The sequence below is a fragment of the Odocoileus virginianus genome, chromosome 26, assembly GCF_023699985.2.
Source record: "Odocoileus virginianus isolate 20LAN1187 ecotype Illinois chromosome 26, Ovbor_1.2, whole genome shotgun sequence".
Lineage (NCBI taxonomy): Eukaryota > Metazoa > Chordata > Mammalia > Artiodactyla > Cervidae > Odocoileus > Odocoileus virginianus.
This window is the reverse complement of record NC_069699.1, coordinates 4,912,902-4,936,584: the sequence shown is the minus strand read 5'-3', so window position 1 is coordinate 4,936,584 and position 23,683 is coordinate 4,912,902. Positions and strand designations below refer to the sequence as shown.

The 23,683-nt window shown below is 43.9% G+C and overlaps 1 protein-coding gene across 3 annotated transcripts in view; it reads right to left on the bottom strand.

The window, feature by feature from the left end:
- GPD1L (glycerol-3-phosphate dehydrogenase 1 like) overlaps window positions 1-23,683 on the bottom strand; it is an 83,302-nt gene that overhangs the window by 13,613 nt on the left and 46,006 nt on the right. For 2 of the 3 annotated variants that reach the window (XM_020894714.2, XM_070455304.1), the window contains exons 6-8: window positions 20,673-20,906; window positions 20,182-20,288; window positions 11,271-14,079 (exon numbers count right to left, since the gene is read on the bottom strand). In XM_020894714.2, coding sequence (XP_020750373.1) covers window positions 13,983-14,079; window positions 20,182-20,288; window positions 20,673-20,906 — 438 coding nt within the window. In that variant the 3' untranslated portion in view covers window positions 11,271-13,982. Of the gene's footprint in view, window positions 1-11,270; window positions 14,080-20,181; window positions 20,289-20,672; window positions 20,907-23,683 lie in introns of those variants that run through there. The other variant, XM_070455305.1, reaches the window with a different exon arrangement.

The following is a 23,683-nucleotide window of genomic DNA, read 5'->3' as shown; positions in this document are numbered from 1 at the left end:
CCTTACGATGTGCACAACAGGGACTTCCCTGGTGCGTCAGCGGGTAAGAATCCGCCTGCCAGTGCAGGGAACACGGATTCCAGCCCTGGTCCCAGAAGATCCCACATGCCGAGGAGCAACTAAGGCCGTGTGCCACAGCTCCTGAAGCACGTGAGAAGCCACTGCAATAAGAAGCCTGCGCACCGCAACTAGAGAAATCCGGGGCACAGCAAAGAAGATCCGGCATAGCCACAAACCTTAAAAAGAAAAAAGTAAGTAGACAAATCTTCAGTGAAAGTGGTTTCTAGAAAAAAGTTGAGATTGCTCTTAAAAGACATCTGTATCAGGGCTTTGCAGGCTGGTGGTCACCAGTCACCCCGGGTGTCTGGGACATGCTCAAGACCAGTGACTCTGAATCTCTCAAAATCAACTTTTGAAAAGCCTCCCAGGTGGTTTCAGTATGGACGCAGGGTGAGAAACAGGGGTGTGGAGGGACTTCCCTCGTGGTTCAGTGGCTAAGACTCCATGCTCCTAATGCAGGGGACCTGCGCTCAATCCCTAGCCTGGGAACTAGATGCCACATGCTGCAAGGAAGACAGAAGATCCCGGGCACCACAAGTAAGATCTGGCGCAGCCAAATAAATAGATATTAGAAAGAAAGAAAGAAATAGCGGAGAGCCGTGATTTTCTAAATTAACTGGGCATACACCTCACTGGGGATCTCCCGAGACGGGAGTTTCATTCTGGGAAGTCTGGGAGGAATGAGAGCCTGCATGTCTAATGAGCTTCAGAGATGGGGATGCTATGAAGCCCGGGCTACACATAGGATGCCAAGGGTCTCTAGAGCTACCTCGTCAATTATGGGCATTGAACTAAGACTTCTCATCAATAAAGGATGATTCAAAGCCACAGATAAGCCTTTTGCAACATTTTGGGCAAAACCACTTTTCTTATCTTGTGTGGGAGAAGACGGGGGTAAACAATCAGATCAGATTGGGCAGAAATCAGAATAATTTTCCATATCAGTTGCATTTTTTGGTAAACATGACTTCAACTGATGAATCAGTAAACAAAATGTGGTATATCCTTACACTGGAATGTTATTTGGCCATAAAAAGGAATGAAATCTTGATACATACTACATGGATAACCCTTGAAAATATTATGCTGGGAATTCCCTGGTGGTCCAGTGGTTAGGACTCCATGAGTTCACGGCCCAGGGAACGGGTTCCATCCCTGGTCAGGAACTAGGATCCCACAAGCCACACAGTGCAACAAAAACAACAAAAAAGCAAGCAAAAGCAGTCAGTCACAAAAGACCACATATTAAATATTCTATTTACATGAAATGCTCAGAATTGGCATATTCATAGAGACAGAAAACAAAATGAGTGGTGGCTTAGGGCCGGAGGGATAGGGGGAAAGGAGAGCTAGCTGATGGGCATGGAGTTTCTATATGAGGTCATGAAAATATTCTAAATATTTATGAAATATTCTACAATTGACTATACTAAAAAACCATTGATTTATACACTTTAAATGGGTGAGTTGTATGATATGCGAACTCTCTCTCAATAAAGCGGTCAAGAAATTACTGAAAGAAGATCTCTGCAGTGCATATAAGCAACCAAACATACAAAAAGTATATGATTTATTATATATGACATATACTATTTTCTTCACATACAATCGTCATTATACAGATATATTCTATATAGAATATAAACACAAAGATGATATAAAGACATACAGGAGCAAGTCTATTTAAAAAAAAAAAAAGGCAAGCAATAACAGGAAAACAGAGGATGTGCAGACAATTTACAAAACAGGGAACCAGAAGGCCAATATACACATGGAAAGAGGTTCACTGTCTTTGGAAGTCAAGGAAATAAACACTAATATATCAACTAGATATCAATTCAGACCCATTAAGTTGGAAAAAGAACTGCAAAAATTAGTATGATAACATTGCATGTGCATGCTAAATCGCTTTATTCGTGTCCAACTCTCTGTGACCCTATGGACTGTATGTAGCCTGTCAAGCTATATTCTTCCATTATTTTCCATATTAGTAAAAAACTTCAACAACTTATATGCCACCAATAGAGGAACAGATAACTTTATTGGGGTTTATTCATATAATGGAAAATTAGCACTTAAAAATACATGAATTTGAGCTACCATATGTAATATAATATTTAAAATATGATTCACCATTGCAATGAGAAGCCCATGCACCACAACTAGAGAAAAGCCTGTGCAGCAACGAAGACCCAGCACAGCCAAAAACAAATGAATAAATAAAATTATTTAAAAATAAATATGTTGATATATGGCAGAAACCAACACAATGTTGCAATTATACTTCAATTTAAAATAAATTAAGAAAAAAATAAAAAATTCCTTCCAAAAAAAAAAATACGATTCATGTTATCTCCTAAAAATAGTTGAAAGAGAGCAAAAGGAACAGGGGAAAGTTAAGTTGGCAATTCGTATGTGGCTTGGCCCTGGCACTCCATCACTACTGCTCTGTTACCTTGGCCAAGCCAGTCACAGGACAAGCCCCATCTGCAGGGGCTGGAAAATTGGCTCATGGCCAAGGAATCGGGGCCACAATGGAAAGAAAACAAAATGAAACATGGCGGACTCCCCCGGTGGTCCAGTGGTTAAGACTATGCATTTCCAATGTCAGGGACATGGACTCAATCCCCGGTCAGGGAACTAAGATCCCGCATGCCACAGAGCCAAAAAATTAAAAAGAAAAAGAAACATGGATTCTGTTCAGGTCTTACCCCAGGCACCTCAGTCTTATTTTGTGCTTCTTTGCCCCTGAATCCCTTTTCTCCACACCTCACAGACCATCCTCCCAATACTCCGGCCTCACAAGGGCCTCACCCAACACCATTCTTGTTTTCCTGTCTCCTGGGCGACTCCCGGCAGAAGGCCCCAGGCAATTCAAACCAAGGATGGATTTGTCTTTTCCTCCCCAGGTTCTTCCCTTCTTGAAGTTCCCTAATATGTTCAGGGAACTGTGAGAAGCAAATTATACATGTGATTTGATTTCTCAAGAAACTTGGCACTATCTACAGACAAAGAAATGGATGCCCGGAGAAATTAAGTAACTTGGCCAGAGACCCGTACAGCCAGAACTTAAATCTCTACCTGAATTTATAAGTCTTAAAACGAGGTGTTGACTCCACTTACGGGCCCAGAAGCTAATTTTTTTTAAGGTTTTTTTTTTTTGATGTGGTCCATTTAAAAAGTCTTTATTGAATCTGTTACAATATTCCTTCCATTTTGCTTTGGTCTTTCTGGCCACCAGGCATGTGAGATCCTAGCTACCTGACCAGGGATGGAACTGGTACCCCCCGCATTGGAAGGAAAAGTCTTGACCACTGGACCATAACGGAAGTCCCAGGGGCTAGCTTTTAGAACTTGGTGATTTCTCTTTAAGAAAAAGAATACCGGGGACTTCCCAGGAAAGGGGACTTTGGTGTAGTGGATAAGAATCTGCCTACAATTCAGGGGACACGGGTTTGATCCCTGGTCCAGGATGATTCCACATGCCACGGAGCATCTAAGCCCATGTGCCACAACTACCGAGTCCTCAAGCCACAGCTGATGGCTGTGTGCCTAGAGGCTGAGCTCTGTAAGAGAAGCCGTCGCAATGAGGCGCCCTTGAACCACAACCAAGAGTAGTCCCGGCTCTCCACAACCAGAGGAACCCCGGAGTAGCAATGAAGACCCAGTACAACCAAAAATACAAGTAAATAAATTAAAAAGAAAAAGAATACAGGGATTTCCCTGGCGGTCCAGTGGTTAGGGCTCTACACTTTTTCTGCCAAGGACCCAGGTTCGATCCCTGGTCGGGAAACTAAAATCCCACAAACTTTGCAGTGAGGCCAAAAAAAAAAAAGAATACAAACTTAAGAAAACAAACTTAGGTAGAAGGTACTTGTACAAGTAAGGGTCTTGAAGCTTAAATTTTATTCACTTCTTGATAAAATAGCTTCTAAATGGAAATCACACAATCTCCAAAGATAATGAACCAGCAAACTAGGGGGAAGATTAGAATGCAAAGAGGTGTTTTTTGTTTTTTTTTTCCTCCGCTATGTACCACCTTCCTTGTTGAAACTTCTCTAAAGCACGGAATGTCCATCCTCCAGAAGTATTTCTGCAAATATATTCCTAGAGTCTTTCCTGAGAACAAAACAGGTATTTTTGCTTTTGCTGGAATGTCAATGTCAGAATGAGATGGAGAAGAAATCAGACATTTAATGAAGATGGACTAAGCGGGAGCCCAATGTCGGGGAAGGGAAAGAAATCCAGAAGCAACAAAATCCAGTCAGGTGTTTAAGCAGATACAGGACAGAGTCAAGAGGAAAACACACCAATTTACGGTCTGTTTTGAGTTACAACATCAGAATGAAACCTAGATACGGGACAATTGTGCAGCACAAACTCAGCTCAGCTCATAAGAAAAGCGTGACCTTCTCGACACCTGACCAAAGAGCCACTGGAACAATAATGCTATTTTTTTTATAGGCTGCCAACTGCCTGGGGCAGACTCATTTCCAAAGAGTGACCTCTGGTGGACAGGAGGGTCATCGTTCACTGGAACTGGGAATTTCCTGACAAGCGTGGTAAACCCATTTCAACTTGCTTTTTACAAGAGCCTTCTGGGGGGTTGTTTCAACAGTGAATTTGTGATGTTTTAAATTTTTTTCATTAATGTTTCTTGTTTCAATAATCCTCATAAACAGGCCACTCACAGGATATATTTTGTGTGCTTATATAAACTTTCAGCACCACTGACTATTACAACTGCTAGTAAACAGTTCTTTTAACAAAATTGTAGTTTTGAATAACAAAACCGGTAGAAGACACTTCTAAATTCTTTTTTTTTTCTTTTTTGGTCACATCACGTGGCTTGTGGGATCTTAAGTTTCCCCACCAGGGATTGAACCGGGGCCCCAGCAGTGGAAGCGCAGAGTTCTAACCACTGGACTGCCAGTAATTCCCAAAATTCTTGATAAATACAACATTGTGCATTTCCCAGATTTATTGGTTCTATTTAATTCTCTATTATAAAAGAATCACGAATAGTGGTTATAAAAGTAATCAGGAAGTGAAAATGAGGTCAGAACCATAAATTGCAGCCTTCCTTTTGAAGGCTAACTTGGCAGGGTCTATTAAAATACAAAACACAAATCTTTGTGCCAATCATTCCACTTCTAGGATGTTATTCTCTAGATTTATTTACATAAGTGAACAGAGATACACTGTGAGGATACTTACTGTGGCAATTATCATAATTAAAGAAAACAATCTAAGTATTCATCTATAATAAATTATGGAATAGTCATATAATTAAACATATGCAGATATTTAAAGGCTATGGGAAATCCATATTTTTTAATATTAAGACTTTAAAAGGAAACTTTAGAACAGTATTATGTTTTAAAATTCAATACATGCATGAACAAGGGCTTCCCAGGTGGTGCTAGTGGTAAGGAACCTGCCTGCCAAAGCAGGAGATGCAGGAGAATCAGGTTCAATTCTTGGGTTGGGAAGATTCCCTGGAGTAGGTGGTGGCAACCCACTCTAGGATTCTTGCCTGGAAGATTCCATGGACAGAGGAGCCTGGTGGGCTATAGTAGTTCACGGGGCTGCAAAGAGTCAGACACAACTAAATGACTGAACACAGCACACACACATGCATGAACATAGTATATTTATGCAAATTTGCAGAAATAATTGTTGAGTGATTGCACCTTTGATCTTTCCAATCACTGATTTTGCTTCACTGTGAACAGCCATTACTGAAAGGAGATGACATAACCTTAAAGTTAAGAACACAAACTCTGGGGACTTCTCTGCTGGTCCGGTGGGTTAAGACTCCACATTCTCAGTGGAGGAGGCACAGGTTTGATCCCTGGTCAGGGAACTAAGATCACTTGCCCCTTGATACAACGGCAACAAACACACACACAAACTCTGAAGGCGACCTGCCTGAGTTCAAATCCTGGTTTTATCAACTACAGTCTATTAGGTAAGTTCTTTAGCTTCTTTGTGCCTTAGCTTTCCCATCGGTATATGGGCTGATAAATTTTGAGGATTAAATTAATTCATATATACAAAGCTCAGGCTTCCCAGGTGGTGCTAGTGGTAGAAAAATAAAATAAAATAAAATCCTTCTGCCAAAGCAGGAAACACAGGAGACCTGGGTTCAGCCCCTGGGTTGGGAAGATCCCCTGGAGTGGGAAATGGCAACCGACTCCAGTATTCTTGCCTGGAACATTCCATGGACAGAAGAGCCTGGTGGCTATAATCCATGGGGTTGCAAAGAGTCAGACATGACTGAGTGGGCACACACACAGTGCTCAAATACAAAGTACCAGAGTAGTCAAGTTAAAAGTACTTTATCACTAGTATTTTAACATACAGTTTTTAAAATTAAGTGTTCATATATTCAGGGAAATTGGGTGGTCCTAAGAATTTTCTGTACTATCTTTGCAACATCCCGTGAATCTGTCGATAAAATTATTTCAAAGTAAAAGTTTTTAAAACGTTGCTTAAAAAAAGCAATTGATGTAAAAGACGGTCAAGACAATGTTAACGGAAAAAAAACCAAGATGCATAGCAATCCCTATTTTGTGTAGAAAAATGGGAAGGGGAATAAGTATATATTTGCTTATGTAAAATGAAATTCTAGAAGAGCACATTAGGAATAAATAACAGTGGCTACGAGGGAAGTGGGCAAATGGACTTTAATTTGAAATGAAGCGACCGTTTCCCAAAGATTATTTTAAAATAAGAGCAGTAACAACAATCACAAATAACATGTCTATCAAAGCATAAAAGCATTTCCATTTGCAACAAGTTGAATAACACCAACTTGACAAATTAAAAGTACAATGATGAAGTATTCTTCCAGTGGGCTCATTTGCACTCAACATGCTAACATTCAAAGATTCTTAGTTTTTTTCCTTGGTTTCAGGTTTTTTATTATTAATTTTTACTGGAGTGTAGTTGCTTTACAATGTTCTTAGTTTCTCTGTACAGCAAATGGATCAGCTGTATGTTCGATCCCCTTTTTTGGATTTCCTTCCCACTTAGGTCACTACTGATGCATGAGCAGAGTTACCTGAACTATACAGTAGGTTCTCATTAGCTCTCTATTTTATACACAGTATCAATCATTCCTTACTTTTTGAAGTGAGTTGAAGTCATTCTTTCGGCTTCAGCTACACAAGGGCTTTGGAGTTGACAGTTGGAATGTAGACTTGGTGAAAATCTAATGACACTTCTAATTGGAAGCTTCTGCATCGAGGAAGATAGCTTAAGGAGACTCTAGCGTGAGGAGCGCATGTTAAAGACTTCCCTGGGTGGCCCAGTGGTTAGGACTTCGGCTTTCACTGCGGGGGGGCCCAGGTTCAGTCCCTGGTCGGGGGAACTAAGATCTTGCAAGCCATGAGGCACAGCCAAAAAAGAAAAAAGAAAAAAAAAGAAGTAACAGCAAATGTTATCAATCCTGGGCCTTGACGGAATTATTTCTAGAGAAGGGACAATTACATACAAAGTCTGGACTTAGCTAGCTAGTGGCTTCCCTGATAGCTCAGTTGGTAAAGAATCCATCTGCAATGCAGGAGACCCTGGTTCGATTCTGGGTTGAAAGTTCTGCTGGAGAAGGAATAGGCTACCCACTCCAGTATTCTTGGGTTTCTCTTGTGGCTCAACTGGTAAAGAATCCGTCTGCAATGCGGGAGACCGGGGTTTGATCCCTGGGTTGGGAAGATCCCCTGGAGAAGGGAAAGGCTACCCACTCCAGTATTTTGGCCTGGAGAATTCCACGGACTATACAGTCCATGGGGTCGCAAAGAGTAGGACAAGACTGAGCGACTTTCACTCTCCAGAAGAGGAGAGGAACATACAGACATATCTACAAGTGTACCCATCCACATTCCAGCACAGCCTCTATATCCCAACAAGGGATGCCAAACTAGATAGTAGGATGCTGTAGGGACCAGTGAATAAATTCTCCAAAATCTCTTGATACTTCTGTAAGTTCCATCTCAACTCCGTAAATGTCTTTTTAGCAACTTAAGGAAAATTATGCTAGATGCTATGATAAATAACACATCTCAGTGGCATAAAGAAGATTTTTTTAACTGTCACAGTTCAACGTGAACTGAAACTTGGGGGGAAACTTCTCCACAAAGTCATGTAGGAATCCAGGCTCTTATTTTAAAACTTTTATTTCTTTAGTTGCACAGGATCTTAATTGTGGCAAGCAGGATCTTTCATCTTTGCTGTGGCTTGCAGGATCTAGTTCCCCACCAGGAATTGAACTCAGGTCCCCTGCATTGGGAGTGCAATCTTTAGCCACTAGTCCACCAGGAAAGTCCCAGAATCCAGGCTTTAAGAGCCAACATAGGACGTCCAGGTCATTCTGGAAATTGATATCCAATCAGCGCATGGGAAACGAGTGGAGACTCAAACCGAATGTAACCCCAGCAAGAGTTTTTTTTGAAGTTGGGAGTTATGTTTTATTTGGTGGGAATTTTTAGGACTTTAAACCAGGGAGACAGCATCTCAAGTGACGCTGAGAGAACTGCTCCAAGAGGAGAGGGGAGGAGCCAGGTCATACAGAAGTTTTTCGACAAAGGGCAGATAGTCTGAACATCAAAAGGTGGTTAGGTTTAGTCACTCAGTTGTGTCTGACTCTGTCTCCAAGGAATGTAGCCCACCAGGCTCCTCTGTCCATGGGATTTCCCAGGCAAGAATACTGGCATGGGTTGCCATTTCCTCCTCCAAAGAGGTATTTTTTTCTTCCCTAAGTCACTGGCCAGAATTCAATCACCTAGCTGCAGGGGAGGCTGGGAAATGTAGTTTAACTGTACATCTCAGAAAAAAATTTTTTTAATAATTTAGTGAGTATATATCATTATCTCTGCACAAGCAGCTACTAGTATCATATTCTCCTCCTTTAAAGCTATCATTTCCTGTTTCTCACTGACCTTCACAGTAATCCTTGAGTTGCATGGTTATTATTCCCAATCAATAAGGAAAATGCACTTCAAAGAAGACTTGGCTGACCTGACTAAATGGATACTAAGGCAATGAAGCAGAATCCGAAACCCAAGTCTTCCCACAGTGCCACACCTCTCATCCAAACCAAAGGAGACACAACTTGCTCCAGTACTCAAATCCATCAGACCTTCAGTAAATTAGTAGCTTATGCTTATAGCTTTCTTATATAGCTTATTTCCAAAAAAAAAAAAGTTCATCATCAACTTATTTTACAAGCAGTTGTAAAGTTATAAGGTCTATGTGATAAAATTTTAATGGAGAAAAATTTTAATGGAAATATATTTGGGAGAATAACAAAACTGATAATTAACTCTGGACAAATTTCAGACATTACTTTTTTAAAAAATCGCCTCTCCCTCTTCTTTCTTTTGGAACTCCAATCAGATGTATATTGAATTTTATCCTATCCTCTACTTATCTCTTAAATTCTCAGATATTTTCTTTGTTACTTTATGTTAACATCTTCATATATATTTTCCACTTTGTTAATTCCATCTGTGGCTCTTGTCAAATCTACTCTTTAATCTGTCCAATGACATAATTTATATTCATGTCCAGATGTTCAAATAGGTTTGTTTACAAGTCTCCTTCTTGATGGTTTAATCTTCTTTATATGACCTTTTTTTTTTTACATTTGAGTCATTTCCTGCTCATTGTGTGAATAGGCCCCGGGCTGGTGAATGTGATGTTTCTGTGCTCATTTGTCTTCACACCTGTCACTGAGTGAGCCTCCAGGAGTGGTGGAGCCCTTGGAAATTTGGGGCCTTTAATCCAGGAACCATTGCCCAGGCCAGTGGACCTACATGTACACCTCTTCCTAAAAGTACCTTTCAAAGCATCTCTCATCTTGCTCAAATAAATATCTGGAAACTTGGGCATGTAATTCTTCCGTTTTAAAAAAAAAAAACCTACTGACCTGCACTCATAATAAACTATTTTGTGGTTATAATTTTAAAAGTACATACTCAATGGAGAATACTTATGGGAAGTGCATATTTATGGGAAGCCTTGCAGCCGGGACTCAGAGAGCTTTCTGCAGATGTTGCTGATTTTTGCTTCTGTCAATTACTGGCCTCACTGGCCCAAGTTCCAATTTTTATGTGAACTTTTTGCTTGTGACTCCTGGAGGTAAAAATTCAAACCCAAAGCCTGTTTGTGGTGCTGGCATGATTACGAGTTTTCAGCAGAGACCTTTTTCTCCACCTGGTGCCCAGCTTTCTTGCACGTGCCCACACCTGTGCTTTCTAAGCCCGTTTTTTCCCTGGACCGTGTGGCCCCTGGGGGCCTGGAGCACAAGCTTTCCAGCCCGGACCCTAGGGGCACGGTGAGCACTCCCACCCCCCTCCCGCAGTCGCAGAGCCTCATCAAAGCCTGACTGCTCTGGCCATCAGCGCCGCCATTTGTTTCAGGATTCTGGGCATTTCCCTTGAGAGAGTCAGTTCCTAGGCAGGTTGATAAGAAGTCCGGGGGTCCCCAAGGAGACAGGGGTCTGGAATTCTCAAGGAGGAGGAAAGGACAAATGTTTTTTTTTCCCTCTACATTCCTTAGGATTATATAACAATAATGTATCCTGCTTGAGGACAGTTTCTGGAAAAAAACTTCTGGCTAATGCTGTTATCTTAAAATGTACATTATGGGAGTGGGTCTAGTAAGGTCTTGACAACCTCCAGACATTCTTTTGATTCACTGTAATAAGTAATTAAAAAGTATATAACTCCATTGCTAACACTAGTGAGGGGGTACTCTTTCTGCCCCTTCTGATGTCTATGTCAGAAGCTTTCTCTATCTCTTTTATACTTTAATAAAACTCTATTACACAAAAGCTCTGAGTGATCAAGCCTCACTTCTGGTCCCGGATTGAATTCTTCTCCTCTGGAGGCCAAGAATCCCGGCATCTTCCGTGGTTGAGCAACAACCTTTCACCCTCACATTTAATCCACTGAATGGGTGGAAGGAGAAGCCCTCAATCCTATGCTTGTAATTCTATAAGAGTATCAGCAACAATGGAAAGGAACACCCACTGGCAAATGGAGGCAGATGTGTTTTTGAGGAATGCATTAGAGATGAAGCCCTTCTTTTAAAATTTGCCTTTTTATTGTTGTCAAGGTAACACAATTCGGGGAGAGAAATAAAAGAGACTACCTAAACAAATAAAACTATTACATAAGCTGATAAAAAAATAGGATCAGTAGCACAGGTTTGGGGGGATTCAATTTTTATTAAATCAAGCTTTGAAATCATATCCACCTACAGTCTGTAAACAAACAAAGTACATGTGTAGGTAAAAGGCTCTTAGATTAGAGCTAGTGGAAGAAATGGAAGATTCCTTGGTACAGTGGCATCTCACTACTCCCTGGGCTGATGCCATGGGGCCACATGATAGCTAAGACTTAAATAAAAAACCAGGAGTTTAGCTCAATTCCACCTGCTAGGATGGGTTTCAAGACGGACATTGTTCCACATTATAGTAGGCTGGATTATCACAAGGCAACAGTGTAGTTTTTACATTCACAGATTTGGCTGAAACAGTATAAATTAAGCTTCTTTTCTAGATGTCTCCCTCCCCAATTACCATAATTAGTAGTAAGAAAGGTGAATTAAAATAAATGATGGATCACAGGTGGTTATAAAAATAGATAACTCGTAGAGTAATAAATATCTACAGTTAGCAAAGCATAAACTTATATAAAATTTACCTTTTTCTATATGTGCAGAATATCATAAGTATGTTCAAAAGGTACAGTCAGAAGACTTCACAAGGGTGAGAAGGCATTTATAAAGGAAAAAAACACTCAAGTACAAAACCCAGAGATGGAAGCTGAATGCAGATGAAGAATATACACAAGACAAAAATCCGAATCCTCACATCTGATGATGCTATTTGACAGACACCACAATTAGCTTACAGCCCTTTATGTATCTTAAAAAGTAACTTTGTTACTTATGTACAAACTCTTAAAAAGATTAATTATGAGACAAGCAAAAACTGATTAACAGTGGCACTAAAATCGATGAAACATAGCATTTTGTGTGCTTTCATATTCTTCTATGTATAGGAGTTTTTAAAATTCCCACAAAAAATCTAGTTTACAATCATTCCAGGTATAGAAGGGAAAAAAAATCCCAAGCTGAAAATAAAAAAGTCATAATCTCAAAGTGACTGAAAATCCATGAATATGTAAGAGACATTCATACGTTTTCTTAACACTCATCCACTACCATGTAAGGTAACCGCAGTGCTCTCTTGAAACCGATCACATTTACAAAGATACAGTCATTTCCGTTCTAATTCTAGAATTAAAAGCACTTAGTCCACACAGTGTGCGTTTCAGCGAAGTTGACATCCACTTGGCTGTACCTGAAAGTGTCGCCTTAAAGCTTCAGCAAAGATTGTGGCAGACCTGAATTTTATATAAAGGTGCGGAATGAACAATAAATACCACAGGCAGCCATTCATTCTCATTTCTTGCAGAGAGTGAAGCATACTTGCGCTGTCCTATGGGTACCTCAGCCTGGAATAGTGTTCCTTGGAAACTCTGGTAAATTTCCTTGCCAAAAAAAAAAAAATCTCCATAATCTGTCTGGGACTTGCTGGGTTAAGTAAGCACGTTCCATGAACACACAGTCTACCCCTTCAGGAGGGGTGTACGGAGGGCTTTTCCCAAACTCACTGGATCTTGCCAGGCAACAGCAGGACCACTAATGGATCCTGGGACACTGGCTTCCTATGGAACATGGTTTGAGAAATGCTAATGTAAATAATACATTTTCTACAGTAGTGGTTCTCAGACAGTAGTGAGCATTGAAACACATGGAAGGCATGTCAAAGCAGAGATACAAGACCCCACTTCAGGGGCTGGGGTCGGGGAGGGACCTGGGAACCTATGTTCTAACAGACTCCAAGTGGAGCGAATGGAGTGAGGTCCACACTGAGTGCCATCCTCCTAGACAAGGACCCATGCAAGCCTCAACTGCAGAAAGCTGCCCACACCTCAAGAAAGCCTGGGGACAGCATTTGTTACGACCGGTCAGTGGGAGTTCAAAGGCCAGTGACGACCGAGAGTCTCTGGATCTGGCCCTTCTCATCAGATGACCAGGCACGGAGGCTGGACCTTAGAGGAATAACAGCTGCCCCCTTTCAGGGGATCTGTGAGGCTTACAGGAAATGTGTGAACGGAAGTACAACCTGACAAAAAGCATCATACAATGGTCGCTAATCAGAAGAACACAGCAGGAACATTCCAGGTAGGTTTTCTGCCTTCTGCCACTGCTGTGCCTTTGCCAAAGTACATTCTGGTAGCTAACGAAGAGAAAAGAGGCTAAAAGTGCAGAAAACTGCAATGAGTGGAATATACAGATGAGTGGATTACCTAATTAAAATATGTAATTACTTTAAAAAAAAGATCAACCCACAATTGAAGTAGTTAATTACACTGGCTCTCAGATAGTGCTTAAGTTACAGTATGTTGATCTTTGAACCCCCTCACTCATCTACTCTGCCATGTTAATGCTTGTTACATTTTAACCTTGAGAATGAGAAAAAAAAAATCCTTCAGTGAAACTCAAAACTTTAGCTATGATAGTTCCACATCTTGTAAGCTACCACGGTGGGAAAATTTCAAAAGTGATTTTTTAAAAAGGGCCTTTAATTTTGGTTCATAGAAACATCCATACAATGAGAAAGGAACACACACTCACATGGTCACATATGTGCGTCTAGATGTTGCCCAGTAACATCTGAGCCAGTGAACTTCATCTTGCAATTCAAAAGTGGACCTGGTAAGAATTCATACTCATCCATGACGGGATGACAGTCAAGCATACATCTCTGTTGCCAAGTCCTGCTTTCCACCCATCTAAGTGTCTGATACGAAAGGCAGGCCGTTTCCTGATAGGTTGCATGATTCACTCTATATATGCTCTGGATGGCTCTGGAGACAAGACAACATCTCTTGAACGGGCCGGCCTTCATAGCAGATCTGGTACACGGCAGTGAACAACGGGAACCTAGTTGGGGGAGCGGGGATGGGAAAAGACAAGTTAAGCCATCTGGTCTACCTCATAGATCCAACCAGTCTTTCTGTCCTGTCTAACAGACTGCAGACTAGCATGCTACTATTGGAAAACAAAGCGCCCTCCTTCACATCCCTTCCTTATGTGGTCTGCAGAGAGCCTTTACACCGTGGCTATAAGAACCTGGTACAACCCAAACCATCCTCTGGTTCCTTGGAGTGTGCTGTCTACAGACCCGTCCCAGGGTACTCTTTACAGGGTGATCTGTGGTCGCCAACATCAAGAGTTGTGGCTCAGGCTCTTGGCCAAATCTGGAAGGGATTCAGGTTTATGTCACTATTTTAAAAGGCTGGAGAATAAATTTTAAATTGTAGGGAGGCACTGCTCTAGCTTCTCTAAAACGAATCATCCAAGGATGAAGACAAGGCAGCCCACACAGCACCATAGACAATGGAGGCCTGGAACACTCTCACAAGAATCAACAAGGGGACTCACGATTAGCAAAATGCTGATCTCACGTGGGAAGCAGAATTTATTCTGCTGCTGCTTCTAAGATGCGAACACGGGTATAAATGACAGTTTGAAATGGATGAGGGAATGAAGGAGTGGGCTACTAACCACTATAAAAAAAGGTGACATTATCCCAGGGTACTGCTAGCTCACTCAGTAAGTATTTATTTTTTTTTAATGCAGAAATCACTAAGGAAATATCTAAGTAATGTCAACCGGCTTTCAAACCCATACACATTGCCTAAAGTGAGCTTGAAAGAATCACAAGAATCTTAAAAACCATTCTGAAAGTTATCTAGTTAAGCATTCTACAGTGATAACATGACTTAAGAACAGGAAATAATGCTGATAGGTTACATGTCTTTATGAAAGTCTGTCATTGTGGGTTTTTGAAGATGCAGAAAGTTCTAGCATTTTTCAGAGTCAGCTAGACTTAATAAAATCTGATTTCACAGCCTATTAACTTTGGGCAAGCTTCACAACCCCTCTGTCCCTTTGCTCGTCTGCAGATTGGAATGGACACTCAGGATTGTTGTATTAAGTGACTTAATGTATTAAGTACAAAATAGGACACTTGATATATGATGTGTGTAATAAATAGCAGCTTGTAAATGCAGCCACATCGCAGCCAAGGGTTCTAGACTATCCGAGAGGACAGGGCCCAAGCCTAGTTTTGCTCACCTCTGCATCAAAATGGCCTGGCCCAGTGCAGGCAAGAGGCAGGTGCTTAGTGAGTGAGTGTCGAATGAATTCTTGTGAATGGGAGTTAATACCAGGAGATTTTAACTCCTTCCTTTGTCCTTCCATGACTTAATTTTCCTGTTTCTATGATGAGAACAATTTATATGTTCCTCAAGCAGAGTGGCACGTGATGAGTGCCACCCAAAGCCATTCCCAACACCCTTCTCTCCTTACTGAGGTTGGAAATACCCTATCTCAGCCTTTCTTTCACACCAGAATTGGCCAAGTAAGCAAGTTCTAGCTAGCAAGACAGAATACATCTGGGAGGGTTTCTGCGGAAGATCTTTCTCTCCTTGAGAGGCACTGGACAAAAATATCTGCTAGACTATCCTTGCACCATGCTGCTGAGTGCAGTTGTGAGTATGTGATGCCTGGAGCTGTTGCAGCTATGTTGAGGCTTTAAGGAAAGGCCAACAGGATCACTAAGATTCTAACCCAGAGACACTGAGACAACGCCAATAATCCACCTCTGGAATCTGTTATGTGAGAAAAATAACCATATTGTTCAAGGTGTTTTAATTGGCTGTTACTCATGAAGCCAAAAGTACTCCCAATTTTCACAACTAGCATTTTCAAAATGTGTTCTGCAGATGAGATGATGACAAGTGATACAGGGTAGGGGGGGAACATTTCTATTGACAAGTAACTTGTTTAACCCTCACAACCACACTATAAGGTAGATAATATTATCCCTATTCTATGTATGAAACTGAGGCACAGTTTCTGACTTTTGTAGCTAACACTAAACCATTAGGCTATAATGCCCATCTAAATGCTATTTTCTATTGTTTAAAATGTTATGGGCTTTCCTGGTGGTCCAGTGGTTAAGAATCTACCTTGCAGTGTAAGGGACACCAGTTCAATCCCTGGTCTGGAAGGATCCCACATGCACCACAACTCTGGAGCCAGCACTCTGGAGCCTTGAGTGACAGCTACTGAGCCCAAGTGCTCCACTACTGATGCCCATGCCCCTAAAACCTGTGCTCTGCAACAAGAGACGCCCCCACAGTGACCAGCCCAGCACCCCAGTGAAGAGCAGCCCCTGTCTGCAATGCTCTGCAACAAGAGACGCCCCCACAGTGACCAGCCCAGCACCCCAGAAGAGCAGCCCCTGTCTGCAACAACTAGAAAAAGGCTGCACGTGGCAGTGAAGCCCCACCGCAGCTCAAACATAAAATCTTTCTTTTAGAAAAGGACTTATTTCAGGACCACATGACATCCAAAAATAAAAGATTATAAAGCCAATTAGATCAGTTTGAGGAGCTCTCTAAAGAAGGTGAAAAAGTGAAAGGAGGACATGGAAACCATTAGCAGAATGAAGACAGCCTACCGGATGGGAGAACATATTTGCAAATGAAATGACTAGCTCATACAACTCACTATCAACAAACAAACAACATGATTAAAAAATGGGCATAAGAACAGAATAGATATTCTTCCAAAGAGGAAATCCAGATGGCCAACAGGCACAGGAAAAGATGTTCAACATCACTAATCATCATAGAAATCCAAGTCAAAAGGAACATAACCTCACAGTTGTCAGAATGGCCATCATGAAAAAGAACACAAATAACCAATGTTGGCAAGAATGTGGAGACAACGGAACCTTAGTACACCATTAGTGGGAATGTAAACTAGTGTAGCTACTGTGGAAAACAGTACGGCGGTTTCTCAAAACACTAAAAATAGAACTGCCTTATGACCCAGCAATCCCACTCCTGGGCACATATCTGAAAAAAACAAAAGCACTAATTTGAAAAGGTATGTACACCCCAATATTCATAGCAGCATTATTTATAATTGCTAAAATATGGAAGCAACCTGAACAGTCATCAACAGATGAATGGACAAAGAAGATTTGGTACACATAAACAATGGACTACTACTCAGCCATAAAAAAGAATATTAATGAATATAACGAAAGAGTTGCAGACTCACATATAGAGAAGAAAGTAGTGGTTACCAGCGGGGAGAGGGAAGCAGGAGCAGCAAGACAGAGGTAGAAGAAAGGGGTGTGCAAACTGTTATGAAAACAATAAGCTAGGCACCTCAGAATGACTATATTTAGAGATAGTGCACTTAAAGAGGAAATTAAGTGAAAAGGGTTCATTAAGATGGGCCCTAAACCAATATGGCTGGTGTCCTTATAAGAGACTGGGACAGACACCAGAAGACATGGGGGTAAGACCGCCATCTGCAGGTCAAGAAGAGACACTTCAGAGAGGTCAATCCTGCAGATAGATCTTTGACTTCCGGCCTCCAGGATTGTGGGAAATTTCTGTTGTGTGAGCCGCTCTGTCTGTGGTATTTCGCCTCAGCAGCCTGAGCAGACAAATACCCAATACTCACACGTGGTCATAAAGACAGGCAGAAGGACATTGAAGTAAGCAAATCTCATGACTGCATTAAAACCCAGACAACTTTAACATTTATCAAGGGGAAACTGGTTAATAAACAAACCGAGGTTCTCCCACACTGTGGAATGTTCTGCAGACATTAGACGAGACCTCTCGGTGCGGATGTTGAACAATCTTGCAAACACACCCTGCAGGTTAGAAAAGGGGCAGAGTGGACTGTGGGGTTTGTCACCGTCACACAAAGAAGCGCCATGTGGGACGTTCAAGGAGCCCCGAGAGAGCTGCTTCTGTCTGTGGTGGGGATCCGGGCCCAGTTTTTCTCGCACGCCTTTTTGTATGGTTTCAACGTTTTTTTCTCCCAGAAGCGTGGTCCCCCTCCCAGACTTGAAAAATCAAAGTAAAACTGTAAGTTCAGCAGCAACACATTAGCAGCAATCGTGTCTAAACCAGGGATGTGGCAAACCACGGCCAGAAACACAAGTCTTGCCTGTGACCTGTTTTTGCCCCACCTGCAAGCTAAGAATGATTTTTACATTTTTAAAGGGCTATAAAAGGAAACAGACTACATAAGCAGGGGCCTGTGTGTGGTCTACAAAGGTGAAATTTTGTTATGTGATTCTCTGGACAAAAAGTTGGCTGACCGCTGCTCTAAACAGTAATTTCAAAGCACGGGAAGTGATGTAAGTCTACAGGATATGGAAAAGGTTCTCTGAGGACATACCCAGGCTGCCTCATGGGCCATGATGGTTGAGATGCTCATGAAGGGGGTGTCCAGGCAGGTCAAACTGCCAGGCAAAGGCACACAGGAGTCTGAGAAAGAGGCGCTTGGGGCAGGGGAGGTCTACTTCCACTAAACAGGGCTCACAGGACATGCTGTTAGAAGCCAAGTTGGTAACTGGACTGAGATACCAACCTAAGGCCTGTGGACCTCATTCTCAAAGAACAGGAGGTCTCTGAGTTAGAGGTAACCACGGCAGTCACCTGGTCTACCAGTTTGAGTTTCTGGCTAAAAGGGCACAGAACAGCTAAAAACATGACCTGCCCAAGACCACGCAGCTGGCGAGCCACAAGGCCACTGGCCTCCCCCTCAATACTCTTTCTACAGCAGGAAAGGGAGGAGGAGGAAATGAAGGAAGACCAGGGTGATGATGGCTGGAACGGCAGAGAAAGAAATGCGGGTAAGAGGTGGCGCCAAGTGAGAATGGCAGGACTTCAGCTCTGCCTGACCACTGAGGGACTCAACATGCAGCCTGCAAGAAGGGCAGGGACCCCAACCCAGCTGCGACCTCATTCAACAGAGGCACGACACGGTCCACTTCTCAGTTCAGTTCAGTCGCTCAGTTGTGTCCTACTCTTTCTGACCCCATGAGCCGCAGCACGCCAGGCCTCCCTGTCCTTTACCAACTTCTATCAGTTAGAAGGTCCACTTCTAATCAGAAGGAAATGGGACATGACTAGGGAGAGGCAGGTTTCTCCTGCTTGGCCACATGTGCTTTTAAACAGGCAGGTACTGATCCCAGAACAGCTGTTCCAGCCTGTATCCCCCTGCAGTCAGAGGGTCCACACAGACTCACACTGGCCAACAAGTCAATTCGGAATCCTAGCAAAGGACTGGACCCGAGCCTATCCGTGTGCTATCCTGGGGTCCTAGGGTCCGGTCTTGGTTGCACATAGATGGTACTTTTTTTTTTTAAGCAGAGTATGGATGGGTACACCTGAAAGGCGAGGAGACTCCAAGGTTCCTCATCACACCTTAACACAGGGCACCTCTGGGGCTAGAGTCCTACGGGGACTTGTCCTTTCTTTTTTCCCTGAATTGCTTGACATTTCCTTAACAAGTTATCTTTTTATCAAAAGGACAAAGTAACCTTTTTTTAAATTTTTAATTAAAAATATATGACACATTGCTTTAACTCATGTTAAGTCATGCGTTAAGTCATGCTGACCCTTTTGAGACTCCATGGACTGTAGCTCGCCAGGCTTCTCTGTCCATTGTTTCCTGGCAAGAATACTGGAGTGGGTTGCCATTTCCTACTCCAGGGGATCTTCCCCACCCAGGGATCAAACCAGGTCTCCTGCTGGGCAGCCGGATTCTTTACCACTGAGCCACCTGGAAAGCCCGTGTAACTCTTACCAAATACTCCACAGGGCAAGCCAGAATCTCAAACTCCTATTTTGTCTTGGGTTGGCCAAAATGTTCGCTGGGGATTTTCCGCTTATGGGAAAACCCGAGTGAACTTTTTCGCCAACCTGATAGTGTGCCTAACAGGGCTCATTTCCCCTCCCTCATTTCGGATTTTGGGTAGATGCTCGTTGTCAGGGCAGGCAGACGTTTCCTGCCGTAGACCCTCACAACAGACGAAGGACGGCACTGCTCTGCTAACTTCCTGCCCATGCCTGGCAGACGCCTGAGTCAAGCACTGACCGTGCACATCAGCAAGCGCAATGCCAGCTGATCCTCTGGCCTCGCGGAAAACGGGGCACTTACTTGTTGAGCAGCCCCTTCTGTTTGAGGATGCGGTACACCTCGGCTGAAGTCTGAGGTCCTTGCAGCTTCTGTCCATTCAGCATCTCCTTCTCCAGTTCTTCGATGGTCTTAAAAACAATGGATGAACATAATCTCCTGTAACATCTAGAGCATCACTTTAAAAAAAATTTTTGGTGGTGCCGCATGGCATGTGGCATCTTAGTTCCCCAACCAGAGATCTACCCCAAGCCCTCTGCAATGGAAGCTGGAGTCGTAACCACTGGAATGTCAGGAAAGGCCCTAAAGCTCACTTATTTTAAAAGCAGGGGAGGGGGAGGGGAGCAGCAGGCCAAGGAAAGGTAAGAACACGCAAGGCAGAGGTGGTAGGACCGAAGCGCTGGCTAGTGAAGGCAGGTGGCGTGGGCAGGACCAGCCCCGCACACACAACCTCCGTGCCCTGGACAGCGGCTCTTCCCCAGCCCGGGACACCCCCCGCCCCAGCCCGGGATTACCTTGCCGGTCCTGGCGAAGGCCTCGGCCACCTTGCGGTTCCGGCCCCCGTAGCAGGTGGTGATGAGATCGGCCACGCCGCAGCTCTCCAGGAACGTGGCCGTAGACACCTGGCCTTTGCAGAAGATCCGGGCGAAGGCGATCATCTCCATGAGCCCCAGGCGGATGACGGCAGCTTTTGTGTTATCGCCGCAGAGGAGGCCGTCACAGAACCCGGCGCCTACAGCCACGATGTTCTGGGGAGGAGGCAAGAAGCCTGGAGATGCGGTCCTTCACACGCACACTGCGGGAAAGCGTGCGGGGGAGGCGGGGCGGAGCAGAGGCAGGGAGGCTGGCTGGCTTCTCCCGTTCTGCAGGACCCAGGGTTCTACTCTGGTCCTCTGAGAGAGAGAAGGAAGGAGGGACCAGCTCCCATTCATGGGGCAAACAGCCCAGAGGACTCTGGAACCTGGACTCAGAGGGAAGCATCCGCCAGAGAAAGGGCATGGTGCAGAGGCATCTCCACTTAAATACTGTTTGTACAGACTTTCTTTCCTTTTTTTTTTTTTAAATAAATCAAAGGCTTTATCCAACTATAACATTGACAGAAAAGTGGTCAAGTCATAAGTGCAGGACTTGATGAAGTTTCACAAATGACACTCTCATGTAACCAGCACCCTGATCAAGGAACAGAAGGTAACCAGTGCCCCAGAAAGCCCCTTTCAGCACCCCCCACCCAGTCACCCCGGCACCAAAGGTTACTGCTCTCCTGACTTCTAATGGCACACATTTACTTTCCCTGTCTTGGCACTATGTGAGTAGAATCATACAGGATATAATCCTTTGTGTCATCTTCTCTGTCTCGATTCCACATCACATCTGTGAGATTCAGCTGTACTTTAGTGCAGGACACGTTTATATCCATTGCTGCACTGTATCCCACTATGCAAAAACAATGCAATTCACCCCTTCGGGTGGTTGGCACTGGGTTAGTTTCCAGTTTGGAGCCACTGCAAATAACTCTGCTTTGACACTAGGTAGGTGGCCTCTGGTGATCCCAGGTCGGCACTTCTATTGTGAGCATTCTTGGTGTAGAAGTACTGGTTAATGATGGATGCATATGTGTAGATCAAGTTTCTGCCTTTTGTTCCATTTGATAATCTCTAAATTAGCATTTGCGAAGTGCTGGCTTATTGTGTGGCTCTCTGCTGGACACCAGGCAGCTCGGACACAGACCTACCTCTTCAGGAGCTGATCGCCTAGTTCAGGGACCAGCAAATTAGGGCCAAATGACTACCCGACTTTCGTAAGTCACACTGTGCTTGGAAACTCGGCACCCCGTTCAGTAACGTATTGTCTGTGGCTGCCTTTCTGCTGCCAATGGATCTGAGTATTGTGCACAGACCCATAAGGTCTGCAAGATCCACATTTTCTATGAGGCTCTTCTGGAAAAAGTTACCCACCCCCGACTTAACAGGAAAATAAAATGCGTGCACAAATGCTGCCCACGCGGTCTCATCTGAATTCTCACTGGCAACCCCAGCAAGCGTGTGTCTGCCCCCTTAGCTGGTTCAGATGGGAAAGGATCCACCTGCAATGCAGGAGAGATGGGTCTGATCCCTAGGTTGGGACAATCCCCTAGAGCAGGGACTGGCAACCCACTCCAGTAGTCTTGCCTGGAGAATCCCACGGACAGAGGAGCCTGGTGGGCTGCAGCCCATAGGGTTGCAAAGAGTCTGACACAACTGAGTGACTAACACTTCACTTTAGCTGGTTCACAGACAGGGTCAACGGCTTGCCAAGAACATCGCTCTGGTGACTGACATAGTCGGGACATGCCCCCAGGACCTGGCTCCACAAGCCCACCGTTCCCCCTACTCTGCTCCTTCCATGGTGTGGCCACCGTGGTCTGGTCATTCCTACCCATCTTGGGGTCCGAGAGACCTTCCTGAGACACCCCTGCAATCAGATATCAAAGAGAACTGCCCCCTGGGAATTCCCTGACGGTCCAGTGGTCAGGACTTGGTGCTGTCCCTGCTGGGGCCTGGGTTCAGTTCCCCATTGGAGAACTAAGATCTTGCATGCTGTGTGGCAGGACTGAAAAAAAAAAAAGTATTTAAAAAAACAAAAAAGAGGACTGCCTCCCAGGCCTGCAGAGAGACTTGGGAGGTAAAAGGGAGAGGCCTGGGAGGACAAAAGATTTATGGGAAAGAATAGTAAAAATAACAGCTTCCCTTACGGAACTGTTTCTAAGTGCTTCCTACATTATTAACTCCCTTAATCTTCACAACATTCCTACCAGGCAGGTTCTGCTACTATGTATAGCGTGAGGGGAGGACTCTTGGGCATGTGGGGTAAGCAGCTCGCCCAAGGTCCCACAGTCAGGAGCTGGGTTTTGAACGTGACAGCCTGGCTCCACCATCTCTCCTGGGAGCAGATCACACGAGGCTGCTCCAGCCAGCGACTGGAACACAAAGAGGGGCTGGGAAAGCAAGACCGGAACTTTCTAACAGGAAGGGCTGACCCCAGTCAAGAGAGAATACTGAGGCGAAGGGGTGAGCTCTTGGTCGCTGGAGGCATCCAAGGAGGAGCCGTAGGGATGAGCCCTTAGCTGCCAAGCAGTGCTTCTGACCTGTGTCACTGCTCCGAGAAAAGGCAGAGGAGAGTGCCCCCCCACCGTGGTCTGGGGGCACACAGGTAGCGACCAGTTCCCAGTTTCCCCGGACATCCGACCTCCCCACCTCGGGGAGCAGCGGGCCACTGCAGACTCAAGCCCGCCCTCGTCAGGGGACCCAGGGCCAGTTTAATCACCTTAAGATGGATCTTGAAATCTCCCTCTCTCCCCTACCACTTATCACTGTCAAAAGAAAAATAAACACACTGAGGCAGTCAGATAGTGAGTGAATAGCACCCAAGCAGATGTCCTCTGAGATCGCTCAGCTGTGAAATTTATCATTATCCGCCGTGCATTCAAATCTGCTTTAAACTATTCTGGAGCTAAAAATACCATGACTTTCAGAAGACAGACGTGCTG